General features: G+C 40.7%; 3 protein-coding genes across 3 annotated transcripts; all 3 read left to right on the top strand.

Annotated features, from left to right (window-relative positions):
* Positions 1–151: 151 nt before the first annotated feature.
* LOC117630525 (7-deoxyloganetic acid glucosyltransferase-like) lies at positions 152–1,672 on the top strand. The gene is made up of 2 exons (XM_034363233.1): positions 152–653; positions 750–1,672. Exons 1-2 carry the CDS (start codon positions 152–154, stop codon positions 1,670–1,672), a joined length of 1,425 nt encoding a protein of 474 aa, XP_034219124.1.
* A 402-nt stretch (positions 1,673–2,074) lies between these two features.
* Positions 2,075–2,586, top strand: LOC117630524 (18.1 kDa class I heat shock protein-like). The gene has a single exon (XM_034363232.1). It carries the CDS (start codon positions 2,125–2,127, stop codon positions 2,584–2,586), a length of 462 nt encoding a protein of 153 aa, XP_034219123.1. The 5' UTR covers positions 2,075–2,124.
* Positions 2,587–7,926: 5,340 nt separating this feature from the next.
* LOC117630523 (TPR repeat-containing thioredoxin TTL1-like) lies at positions 7,927–9,207 on the top strand. The gene is made up of 2 exons (XM_034363231.1): positions 7,927–8,682; positions 8,821–9,207. Exons 1-2 carry the CDS (start codon positions 7,927–7,929, stop codon positions 9,205–9,207), a joined length of 1,143 nt encoding a protein of 380 aa, XP_034219122.1.
* Positions 9,208–12,915: the final 3,708 nt, after the last annotated feature.

The following is a 12,915-nucleotide window of genomic DNA, read 5'->3' as shown; positions in this document are numbered from 1 at the left end:
TTTATATGCCCTCTTCAGCGACCATATGTAACCCCCTTCTGTATCTAGGCGGTATATAATTGACTTGGAATTATCAAAGCCTGAGAGGAAGAAAGCAAGCAAGAAGCTATATATATACACACACAAATATACAACTGCTGGCAAATTGGCAATGGCAGGGAAGCAATCTCACGTAGTGATTTTTCCCTTCCCACTCCAAGGCCACATCAAGCCATTGCTGTGCTTAGCAGAGCTTCTCTGCCATGCAGGCCTTCACGTCACCTTCGTCAACACCCACCACAACCACAAGCGCTTGGCCAACCCCGAAGCGCTCTCCACCCATTTCCCAACCCTCCACTTCGAGTCCATCTCAGACGGCCTCCCCGACGACCACCCCCGTGCCTTGAATGGCGAGTTGTTGATAGCGTTGAAGACGTCCATTAGGCCTCATTTCCGGGAGCTCCTCGAAACCATTCGGATCAAGGCCGAGTCAAATGATGCTCCGGCGCCGCCTCTCAACTGTATTATAACAGATGGGCTCGTCACTTTTGCGTTTGACTTGGCGGAGGAGTTGGAGATTCCCGTTCTTAGTTATAACGTTCCTTGTGCTCGTTACTTGTGGACTTGTCTTTGTCTCCCGGACCTCATTGAGCAAGGACAACTTCCTTTTCCAGGTCAGAGACAAAGAGAGAATATGAAGATAACCTAATTAACTGGCTTGTAATGATTTGATTTGTGAGTTTCTAACATTTAAGTGTGTTACACAACAGATGATGACATGAGTGTGGAAATTACCGGAGTGTCTGGAATGGATGGCCCTTTGCATCGTCAAGACTTGCCAAGTTTTTGTAGAGTCAAACAAGCTGACCACCCAGCTCTTCAATTCGCCATCAACTGGACCCAAGCCCAAAGGCGAGCCTCAGCTCTCATCCTCGACACAGTTTATGAGCTCGACGCTTCGTGTCTCTCCCACATGGCCCTCATGTTTCCCAAAATTTACACCCTCGGACCACTCCACGCCCTCCTCAATGCTCGAATAGGTAATGTGTCCAAGAGTCTAGCATCCCACGGCGGTCTTTGGAAAAGCGACCCAAATTGCATGACGTGGCTCAATTCCCAGCCGTCTAGATCTGTTATCTACGTCAGCTTCGGGACTTTGGTCAACTTGACACGTGCCCAAATGATAGAGTTTTGGTACGGCCTGGTCAATAGTGGACACCCCTTCATGTGGGTCATAAGATCTGACATCATATATGGGGCCCATCAAATACCAGCCGAGCTTGAAATTGGTACAAAAGAAAGAGGTTATATAGTCGATTGGGTTTCGCAAGAGGAGGTCTTGGCCCACAAAGCAGTGGGTGGGTTTTTGACTCACAGTGGCTGGAACTCGACGCTTGAGAGCATTGTGGCTGGGCTTCCTATGATCTGTTGGCCCAATTTAGGGGACCATTATATTATTAGCAGAACTGTTAGTCAGAAGTGGAAAATTGGTCACCAATTGAATGAAAATTGTGACAGATGCAACATTGAAACCATGATCCAAACTTTGATGGGACCCAAAAGGGAGGAGATCCAGATCTCCATGGACACCATTTCCAAATTGGCTCGTGACAGTGTCGTCAAAGGTGGATCTTCCCACAACAACTTGGAGCAGCTCATCGAATACATTCGAAGTTTGCAACACCACAACTAGTTTTCACTAGAATTTCTTGTGTTGTTTCATTCCTTTCGCATTTGTTGCATTGAAATATGGTTGTTTTCTTTTGGTTGTAACTTGTAACACTGATCAATTAAAACTTGCAGCTCCATGTGTGGCAAATTATCATGGGAGACATAAGCAATAATGTGAAAAACCCAGGAAGAAGAAAAAAGAAAAAGAAATGCTCTCATGACAATGACACAGCAATAGCATATTATTCCATGCATAATTATCTTTTCTTTCATAAAGAGGATTCTCTCTCCAGAAATTTCAGCAATATCTGCACCGTTGCCATAGATATTTTTCACATCACTATATCCTCCTCCTTCCAACCATTCGATTTTGGCCTATAAATCAGCTTTCTACTCCCCCTTAACTTCACAGCATTGAGAAATTCAAGCTAGCTAGCCAGTGCGTGTGTGTCCCTTCTTTTTTTAACAAAGATCATGGCATTAATTCCTAGTACCATTTTTGTTGGTCACTATGATCCTTTCTGCCACGATGTTTGGGACCCATTTCAGGAATTCCACTATGGATTTCCAAGAGAAGCAACCTCCTTCACCAACTCCATGATTGATTGGAAGGAGACCTCAGATGGGCACGCATATGTACTCAAGGAAGATCTTCCGGGCTTCAGGAGAGAAGAAATAAAGGTGGATGTAGAGGAGGGTAAGGTTCTTCGCATTAGGGGGGAGAAAAATGTGGAGAGAGAAGAGAAGAGGGACCATTGGCACCGCATCGAAAGGAGCAGCGGCAAGTTCATCAGGCGTTTGAGTTTGCCTGAGAATGCCAAGGCTGACAAGATGAAGGTGTTCATGGAAAATGGAGAGCTCACTGTCACGGTTCCTAAGGAGAAGGTTAATTGCTACCCTCATGCAACCAGAGCCGTTCAAATTTCTGGGCACTAAGAATTGTTATTATAAATTTGGTTATTATAAACCAAGTGTAGCATGGTTCCATGAATTAATATAACAAACGAATAATGATCCTACTCCATTTGGCTATAAAACAGTTTTCTGATTTGTTTGCTTTGCAGTTTTGAGTTAAGCCATATGGCAATATGCCATCCCTATTGCACTTGAGTTTAATTTTTCCGTCATGTAATTTATAGCAGTTTAAACTATCGTTTGTACAAAAACAGATATGTTTATTTTGAACTTTCTATATCAGATCATGATGAACATAATTTCATAAGGTAATGTCTTTAAAGTCTATTTTCTGATGAGTAGTTTCATAGCTATTCACTTATCTATCGGTCCAGAAATTGTGATGAAGTATCATGGAAAAAAAAACAAAAAAAAACCACTCTTTTAAATCCACTAATTCATCCAAATCAAACATTATATCAAATTTCATCAAAATTTTATCTTGATATTGATGGATTTGGAAATATAATATATAGCATTAACTTTCCCCTCAATTTTGTTTTTCAATTATCCCATACTAACCACGTGCAAAATCAATTAACGCATGGAAGATAAGACAGAGAAAATGATGGATGGTTTTTTTCACTCAATTTTCCAATTATGTTCCTGCACTATAGGAATCCACAACGAAAACAAAGTGTGTCATCAAACATTTCCCTTCGATTATGTCTTTCAAAGTTTCAAATCCCACAAATTTTTTATTATTTTGAACAACACTACTTGCTATGTACAATAGCTTCGTCACTATCTAGACTTGAATTTCCAGTTTCATTTTGTTCTTTGTTTTGAGACTCCAACTAGGTTTTCTTGTGGGTATTTGGTGAAAGCTTTCTTCATGGAAGCCATGGATGAACCTGATCAAGCTTCTCAGAATAGAAGTATTGAGAGAGAGAGAGAGAGAGAGAGAGAGAGAGAGAGTAAGCGAAACAGAATAGAGTTCTCAAACAGATTTTCTCATCTTACTTATTTACAGAGTTTACAATTAGACTTATATATCTCTTCTAGCTAACTAACTAGTGAATTAAGTTAAGAACAGATTAACAACAATAACAACCAGCCAGCTCATCCTAACTAACAGACACGTGACCATCCTAACAGACACGTGCATCATGAGTTACATTCATTCTGGTGGTTTGGGTTGTAGACTAACATCCCCCCTCAAGCTAATGCTTGGGGGACTAAGCATTAGGTTGTTTCGAAGATAAGAAAACTAAGAAGTATGCAGCCCTTTAGTGAATATATCAGCCAATTGATTACTACTAGGAATATGAGAAACCAGCATATCACCCCTAGTAACACGCTCACGGATAAAGTGGAAGTCGATCTCAATGTGCTTAGTGCGTGCATGAAACACAGGATTGCTAGCAAGGGCTAAAGCCAAAATATTGTCACACCAAAGAACAGGGGGACGATCAAGAAAGATATGAAGATCACGTAGAAGTTGGCGAAGCCATGATAACTCAGCGGAAGTGATAGCAAGAGCCCAGTATTCTGCTTCAGTCGAGGAACGAGAGACAGTGTTCTGCTTCTTAGCACACCAAGAGATAGGATTATTGCCGAGAAAAACAACATACCCTGTTGTGGACCGACGGTCATTGACATCACATGCCCAGTCTGCATCGGAATAGGCTTGCAGATGAACATCACCAGAGGTGAAATGAATGCCGTGAGTCAGAGTACCAGCCAAATAGCGCAGCACACGTTTGACAGCAGCAAAATGTGTATCTGTAGGAGTATGCATAAACTGGCAAAGAGTGTTCACGGCAAAAGCAATATCAGGCCTGCTAAAGGTAAGATATTGAAGCCCTCCCACTAGACTTCTATAGAGTGTAGGATCTGAGAGAGGGGTGCCATCAAACTTGAGTAACTTTGCTGTAGGTAAACAGGGTGTAGAACAAGGCTTGCATTGAGTCATACCAGCTTTAAGAAGAAGATCAGTTGCATATTTGGATTGATTAACATGAATGCCTGTGGAAGTATACTGAACTTGGAGTCCCAGAAAATAGGTTAATTGGCCGAGATCCTTCATATCAAATTCACAACTGAGAGCTGTAATGGTCTGCTGAATCAAGACACTATTATTCCCAGTCAAGATGATATCATCGACATATAAGAGGAGAATAAGAAGATCAGTCCCAGACACGCGAACAAACAGAGATGTATCAGCCAAGGATTGAATAAAACCAAGGGTGAGCAAATGAGTAGTGAAACACTCATTCCAAGCTCGATGAGCTTGTTTCAACCCATAAAGAGACTTCAATAAGTGGCACACATGATTTGGATGAGTAGAATCTTCAAAACCCGGGGCCTGTTGCATATATACTTCCTCATGAATTTCACCATGAAGAAAAGCATTCTTCACGTCAAGTTGTTTAATGGACCAATGATATTGAGCAGCTAAAGCAAGGATCAATCGAACTGTAGAGTGCTTGACAACAGGGCTGAATGTTTCATCATAATCAAGACCAGCCTCTTGATGAAACCCTTTGGCAACCAACCGAGCCTTGTGCCGAGAAATGGAACCTTCAGTATTTTTCTTAAGTTTGAACACCCATTTACAACCAACAATGTTCATGAAGGGTTGATAAGGAACAAGAGTCCAAGTATGCTGCTTTTCAAGAGCCTGAAACTCATCAACCATAGCATGATTCCATTCTGAAACCTTGGCAGCCTGATAATAAGTATGTGGTTCATGGAAAGGAGAAGGACCACTTGTGGTCTTGGGAGCCAAGAAACCATGGCGAGACTTGATAATACCAGACTTGGAGCGAGTCTGCATAGGATGTGAGTTAAAAGGTGGAGCAGGAAGGTCCACAATCAGATCTAGGGAAGGGGACTGATCCAAGGCATGCGCAGGAGAAGAAGATAAAGTGACTGACAGAGTGGAAGACTCTGTTGGTACCTGATCCTGTAGTGGCAGTAGCTGATCCTGTACAAACTCAGTAGAAGAATCAATAACATCAACAGAAGAGACAACTTTCCTTGCATTAGATACTGGACTTGCTAATTGGGTAGTAGAAGAAGGAGCCTCTGGTAAACCATCAACTCTAAGAGTGCATGCAGAATGTAGAGAAGATCTAAGAGAAAGGGAAGGGCGTAGTGGTGTGAATTCTAGTGGTTTGGTACTGTCTGGTGAAAAGGAAGAACTCTTAAAAGGAAAACAAGTCTCATCAAAAACAACATGGCGAGAGATGTAAATGCGATCAGTTTTGGGGACTAGACAAAGATAACCTTTATAATCCAAAGTATACCCCAAAAAGACACATTGTTCAGACCTAGGTTGCACTTTAGATTGAGTATAGGGTCGTAATAAAGGGTAGCATGCACATCCAAACACCTTCAAAAGAGTAATATTGGGTTCTTTGTGGAACAGCTTAGAAATAGGAGATTGCATACCTAAAGACTTGCATGGCATCCTATTAATGAGATAGTTAGCTGTGGATAAAGCATGAAAAAGATATTTGGAAGGAAGAGCAGCAGTAGTGAGAAGTGTAACAACAGTTTCAACTAAGTGGCGATGTTTCCTTTCAGCCCTTCCATTTTGCTCAGGGGTGTAAGGACAAGACTTATGGTGTAAAATTCCTTTGGAACCAAGATAGGTCTGAAAATCTTTACTAACATATTCACCCCCACCATCAGATTGGAAAGTCTTAATGGAAGTAGCAAACTGATTCTCAATGTAGGCAAGAAAATGAACAAAAGTAGGGAAACAATCAGATATCTTCATTAATGGAAATAACCAACAGAAGTTGGTACACTTATCAAGAAAAAGTACATAGTACCTATGACCATGCAAAGAGGAATAGGGAGTGTGACCCCAGACATCCGAGTGTATCACTTCAAAAGGGATTTGAGACATAACATGTGAAGATGGAAATGGTTGTTTACACATCTTGCTTTGTAAAAAAAAACTACACATATGTGGCAAACTAGGAGAAATGGGAATATGAGCTTTGGCTAACATAGAACTAGTAGTATCATGAGAAGGATGACCTAATCTATAGTGCCACAGAGTATGGCACACTTTGTGACCATGAAAAGCAGCCAGGCTAGGAAAAAGAGAAGGTGTCCTTGTTGGAAATGGATAAAGACCATTATGGCACTGTCCTTCATACAGAAGTCCCCCCTGCAGATCCTGGATTTGGAACCACAATGCATTATATAAAATCTGGCAATGATTATCAAGACAAAACCGATGAACCGATAACAGATTAGTGGCAAGATTAGGAACATGCAAGACCTCAGGTAGATGAAAGACTTGATGACTAGAGACAAGAGAGGAACTACCAACATTAGCAATCCTAAGTCCAGTACCATTACCTATAGTAACATTATCCGTGGAAGTGGAAGGAGTGATATTGGAGAGCAGCTGAAGATCGGATGTCATATGGTTTGTAGCACCACTGTCTGTCAGCCATATGTTGGGATCTGAGAATGAGCCACTAGCAGTTGCAGTAAGAGCTGTAAGTGCTGGAGATGGAGGCGTGCCTTGATATGAGAAATTGGTGCGATGTGGGCAATTAGGAGCTGTGTGACCAAACTGGAGACAAATTTGACATGATTCAATAGCTGGAGAAGATGCAGTAGTTGAAACTGATGGAGCCGTGGGTGAAGGTGACAAAACACCAGGGCTGGAGTTTGGAGAGACAAAATACTAAGGAGAAGAACCTGAGTTGCCCCTTGGATGCCATGGACCAGTGTTGTTGAAACCAGCATTGTTATTCCACAAACCAGATCCTTGGTTCCATTGACCATAGGAATTTCCAGACTGACGACCGTGATTCCACTGATTGGTAGAACCATTCCAGTTATGACCGTTATTACCACCATTATTACCATTATTCCAGTTAGGACCATTATTATTCCAAGCATTGCCTCGGCCACCATTATTCCATGATCTGCCCCGAGACCAAGAGCCACGACCACGATAATTCGGGCTTCGATTCCAGTTAGGTTGCCAATTTGGATTAGCACCTCCACGATCAACCAAACCAAAGTGAAAATTATCACCATGAGCAACAGGTGGTGATGAGGATACGGTGCCCTTCTGAGCAACCATAGCAGTCATGATCGGAGAATTAAAGGACTTAGCAGCAGCATCCAAATCACATTCTTCTTCGATCAGTAAATCACGCAGCTCTGGAAGAGTAACTCGAAATGGTCGAGCACGGATATGAGATTTGAAGGGATTGTATTCCACAGGCAGGCCTTTGAGAATAAGCAAAATCATATCCTGATCGGAAATAGAATGACCAGCAGTTGACAATTAGTACTCTTTATCTTTGGTTTCTCGAGGTTCTTTTTCTTTTTTCTTATGAAAAAATGTTTCTTGGCACCTGCGGGGTTCTTTTTTGGAAAACAAAGAAGCACGGGCCGCGAAGATGGGATGTCCAAGTGAAGAATGCTGAGATGGATTGCTCTGATCATAGACAGAGCAAGACAGAGAGCTACAAAGGTAATGATGCTTCTAATGGTTTCTTGTCGTCTCTGTGTAATTCGAATTTGTCAAATGAAGGGAGCTCCAAATCTAAGAAAGAGAGCTCTAGAACATGTGAAGCTATAAAGAACAGGAATTTGGTCGCGGACGGGAAGGCTAAGGCTCATCATCAAAGAAGTGTTTCGCTTGGGAACATCTGTAAATCTCCTCAGAATTTCAAAGATGGCCAAGCAATTGAAGCAAGGCCTAAAAACCATGTATTAGGCCTTGGAAGATGTCATTATGGGCATGGAAACATTATAAGGAGGGTCAATGTGGCTGCTGGCAATAAGAGCATGCCAAAAGCTCCAAATTTCTTAAGTTCACAATCTTCTTCTCCATACCATGAGAGTGTGGAAGGGCTTAACAACATGGGTAATATGGAGTACAGAAGGGCCAGCTTCTTGGACGCGATTTCTTTTTATGATAGAGCTATTGCCTTGTGCCCTCAAAATGCTGCCTGCCATTACAATAAGGCTGCATCATTGATTGGCCTAGGCAGATTAACAGAATCAATGGAAGAGTGCCTGCAAGCAATCAAATGTGATCCTTCGTGTTCTCGTGCTCATCATCGACTTGGAATTCTTTATGCCAGGTATTTGGTTTGTAATTGCAACCCCATAAGTTCTTCTAGTTCGATTTATAGATGCCGTAAACATTTTTTATTGCATTCCTAATGTTAGTCCAATTTGAACAAACATTCATGGTCATAAATTAAATGGTGGATTCTTTTTGGTTAGCTGCCACTTGGTTATGCTATTTCAGTTCCTGCAAATTACAATAGGCCTGAAAATTTAATTTTGTTTCAGATTTCAGCAAGGGGTGCTCACCGCAAAGAGAAAGCTGTCGATTTGGACACAACCCAAAAGTCTCTGAAGTGGCTGAGGAAAGCTAGGGGAGCTGCTGATGCTCGAAAAGCTGGAAATGCTCTATTTAAAGATGGGAAGTACTTGGAGGCATGCACAAAGTATGGCCATGGCCTGCAATATGTTCCAACAAATAGTGTCTTGCTTTGCATTCAAGCGTCTTGCAAGTCTAAGCTTGAACAATGGGAAAAGGCCACTGATGATTGCGATGCAGCTCTGAGAGAACGGCCTAATTATCACAACGCACGACGCTACCAGTGAACAGGTGCCACGTGTCAAACGAGTAAAGACCAACGGCTATATTATTATTTTTTAAAATGAAAAAGAGGCGGCTATACTATTTTTTAAAAACAATTTAAAAACTGAGTATAGCCGTGCGGCCGTACCGTTTATTTTAATACATGTTATTCTTATTCTATAATACGTGAGAATTATGTGTATAATAAGTGAATTTTGTGAGTCTTTTTCAAAATTTTGTAAAAAATACGTGTATTAAACATGAGAAATACGTGCTAAGGTATATAATACATTATTAAACGTGAAAGTGCTAAAATCTTTATATAGTTAATAACTCTGAAAAAGTAAAAAATCAAAAAGGGACAATAAATACTCGAGTAATGGCCTAATAGTAATGGATAGAGCCCTTGGGCTATGAAGAAATTTAATTAAGATACCCAAAAGATTTCACAAAAAACTTAATAAAGAGAAATTAATTGTTTTGTGGACTTTTTCTTTAGTTTTTTTATATTAAATAACAATTAATATATATTTACTTATTAAAGTAATTCAAAAAAGGTAAGATATTACTGAATTACATACATTAAATTAAAGGAGTAGGCCAAAAAACAAAAGTGAAAAAAAGAATTTTATATTTCTAAATTTCCTGGATTAAATTTTCTTCATAAAAAGTGTATCCGCACGGCTATACTATTTATATATTAAAAAAAAAAGGGACGCGCCCAACGCATTGGTGCCACGTATCGAAACAGTCAAGCCGGGCAGCTATACTATTTTAAAAAAATATAAGTAAAAACGAGTACGGCCGTACGACTATACTATTTTGGAAAAAAAAAAATTTTAAATCAATTATAGCCGGTCGGCTATACTATTTATATATAAAGACCCGCCCATTGCCTATGCGCCATGTGTTAAAACGGTAAGGCCGGCCGCTATACTATTTTTTAAATCAATTTAAAAAACGTATAGCTACCTGGCTATACTATTTTCTAAAAACAATTAGGGACTATACCTTTTTTTAAAATATATGTTATTTTTATTTAATAATATGTGAGAATTATGTGTATAATACATGAATTTTGTGTGTCTTCTTGAAAATTTTGTAAAGAATACGGTTATTAAACATGAGAAATACGTGCTTACGTGTATAATACATTATTAAACGTGAAAGTGCTAAAATCTTTATACGGATAATAACTCTAGAAAAGTAAAAAATAAAAAAGAGACAATATATACTCGAGTAATGGCCTAATAGTAACGGATAGGGCTCTTGGGTTATGGAGAAATTTAATTAAGACACCCAAACGATTTCACAAAAGACTTAATAAATAGAAATTAATTATTTTGTGGCCTTTTTCTTTAGTTTTTTTTATATTAAATAATAATTAAAATATAATTACTAATTAAAGTAATTTAAAAAGACTAAGATATTACTGAATTACATACATTAAATTAAAGGAGTATGCCAAAAAACAAAATTGAAGAAACGAATTTTATATTTTTTAATTCTTTTGTTTTTAAAATTTCCTGGATTAAATTAGTATAGCCGCACGGCTATACTATTTATATATATAAAAAAAGGCCTCGCCCGGGCATAGGTTCCACGTGTCTAGTAAAGTCGGGCATGACAGGACCCAACCCAATTTCCGTTTTGGAATCCGGGCCAAATCCTGTGCGTGTCCGACACCTGGCGAATGTCGGGCACGAATGACCTTTTTACCCTTTCCTTTTTCAATTTCTTTTAAAATTTCCCTCAGACTTCGGCCGAAAATTCGGCAGAGTCTCCCCTGTATTTTGACCAAACCCAAAATCTTCCACCTGTCAAACAGTCTTAAATAACACACCAACAGCCAGACTAACTCAAACAACAGATCTCAACTTCAGTTTTTCATGTTCAACGAGATATCAGAGCGTTTCTATACAAATTTACAGAAGTATAAGGAATTTACAATGAGATCCTACACTTTGGTGGTGGAGAGGAGGCTGAGAAGATGGCCCGAGTGCTTTCCTTCGTTCTTCTACGGCCTGGGGGCGAAAAACAAGGTTAAAATTGTGAGTGGACAAAAATAAGGTTCTTAAAAACAAGTTAGAATACAATAACATCCCGTTTTGAATTAAATAGGGATAGAAACCGTGGTTTTGGTTATATTTCTATATAGAGTATTCAACAAACATGAATAAACATTCTGAAAGATATACTCACATAATCAAACAAATATTTAAGAGTATAAATGCTCTAAAGAAACTGATATAAAATATTTGAAAATCATAACTGCAAATAAGGGCTTGAAATCCTTTAACATTACCACCTATTTGTACCCCTGAAATATCCGTCAATTCCCTGGCAGGTCTCGGGCGTCACACAGGCTACCCCAGCCGCAAACTGGCGAAATCAGGGGACTATGATCAGCCTGATCCGCCGGCAGGTCCTCGATGACACCAAGTCACTCGAGTCGCTCAGGCAGGATACAGGGGACCGTAGTCAGCCTGATCCGCAATCCTGGCAGGTCTCGGGGACACAGAGTCAGCCGAGCCGCAATCCTGGCAGGTCTCGGGACACCAAGTCTGTCGAGCCTCAAATCCTGGCACTCCCGGTCCGAGCGTCCCCGAAACTCGTGAGGCAAAGTCAAGTGCACTGACATAAGCTGAAATCGGACTGGATGTCCGTAGACATCGGTCCAACTCTGGGTAATCACCAAATAGAGGGTGGGTACATGGTAGTCTAAAACAACTATCTCTGATAAAACCTGATACCCTCTGTACTTTGGTAATTCTGAGCTAAACTACTATTTTTGGCTCAAAAACCTCAAATCTGTTGCTTGACTAATTTTTATAAAAATAAAGATATTTTCACAATAAAATTCATGCCATAACACTTATTCAAGATCAAATAGAAAATATAATTATAAAATCTTTTAAGAAAGAAAAGTCCACTCACAGCTGGTCCGAGCTAGCTGGACCCTTCGAAGGTCCCTCCTGTGGGTTAGCTGGACTCCTGGTGCCTGATTATCCAAGAATCATAAATTAATAAACTGCTGGATAAAAAGAATTTAAATTAAACACCCGGCTCCTAGAAATACGTGCATCTCATCCCAAGTTACTCCTATGCCCACATTATCCCTTTCAGACACTTGGACCAGTTTTGGAAGACCTGACGCTTAAATAAGCGATAAGCCACCAGACCAGCTGATCCGGGACCCGTGGGGTCCACGATCTCCGATGGCCAATCTGGGCTTCCCTGAGGGTTCCTCATAGAGAAGGAACCATGTTCCGCGAATTTGGTCCGAAACGGACGGTCGGATTAGCCACAATCGCGTTATCGCTTAAAATCCAAACCCTAGCCCCAGGGTTCGCGATTTCGGAGTATCCGTCGAATCCTACACGATCCTGGAATCATGTAGACCGACATATCCAAAATTCAGTGCGATCCGACGATTGGACGACACTGCACCCAAGGATCGCGCGATATGGAAAATCCGTTCGGGGCTCGCGATGTGGAAAATCCGTTCGAGGCTCAAACGGACTCCAAATCGAGATCCGCGAAATCCTACGCGCTCGTGACGGCACGAGTACCTCAAAACTGTCCAGAGTCATTCCACCACCCTCGCCCACACGCCGCCACACGCGCGGGCAGACCGGGTGTCCAAAGCGATTAGGGTTCGTCGAAAAATCTCGGAACCAAGACTCCAAACTCCTATCCTAGGTAAAACACCCATTTGTAGTCACTTTTGT

The sequence above is a fragment of the Prunus dulcis genome, chromosome 6 (assembly GCF_902201215.1).
Source record: "Prunus dulcis chromosome 6, ALMONDv2, whole genome shotgun sequence".
Taxonomy (NCBI): domain Eukaryota; kingdom Viridiplantae; phylum Streptophyta; class Magnoliopsida; order Rosales; family Rosaceae; genus Prunus; species Prunus dulcis.
The sequence above is the reverse complement of the archived record's forward strand: the minus strand, read 5'-3'. Positions and strand labels throughout refer to the sequence as shown.

Excerpts from the sequence above, each read along its gene's own strand:
- LOC117630525 (XM_034363233.1), top strand. The coding sequence starts at position 152 with ATGGCAGGGAAGCAATCTCACGTAGTGATTTTTCCCTTCCCACTCCAA. Across the intron at positions 654-749 it reads AGGACAACTTCCTTTTCCAG|ATGATGACATGAGTGTGGAA; the intron begins GTCAGAGACAAA and ends GTTACACAACAG.
- LOC117630523 (XM_034363231.1), top strand. The coding sequence starts at position 7,927 with ATGTTTCTTGGCACCTGCGGGGTTCTTTTTTGGAAAACAAAGAAGCAC. Across the intron at positions 8,683-8,820 it reads TTCTTTATGCCAGGTATTTG|CTGCCACTTGGTTATGCTAT; the intron begins GTTTGTAATTGC and ends CTTTTTGGTTAG.
- LOC117630524 (XM_034363232.1), top strand. The coding sequence starts at position 2,125 with ATGGCATTAATTCCTAGTACCATTTTTGTTGGTCACTATGATCCTTTC.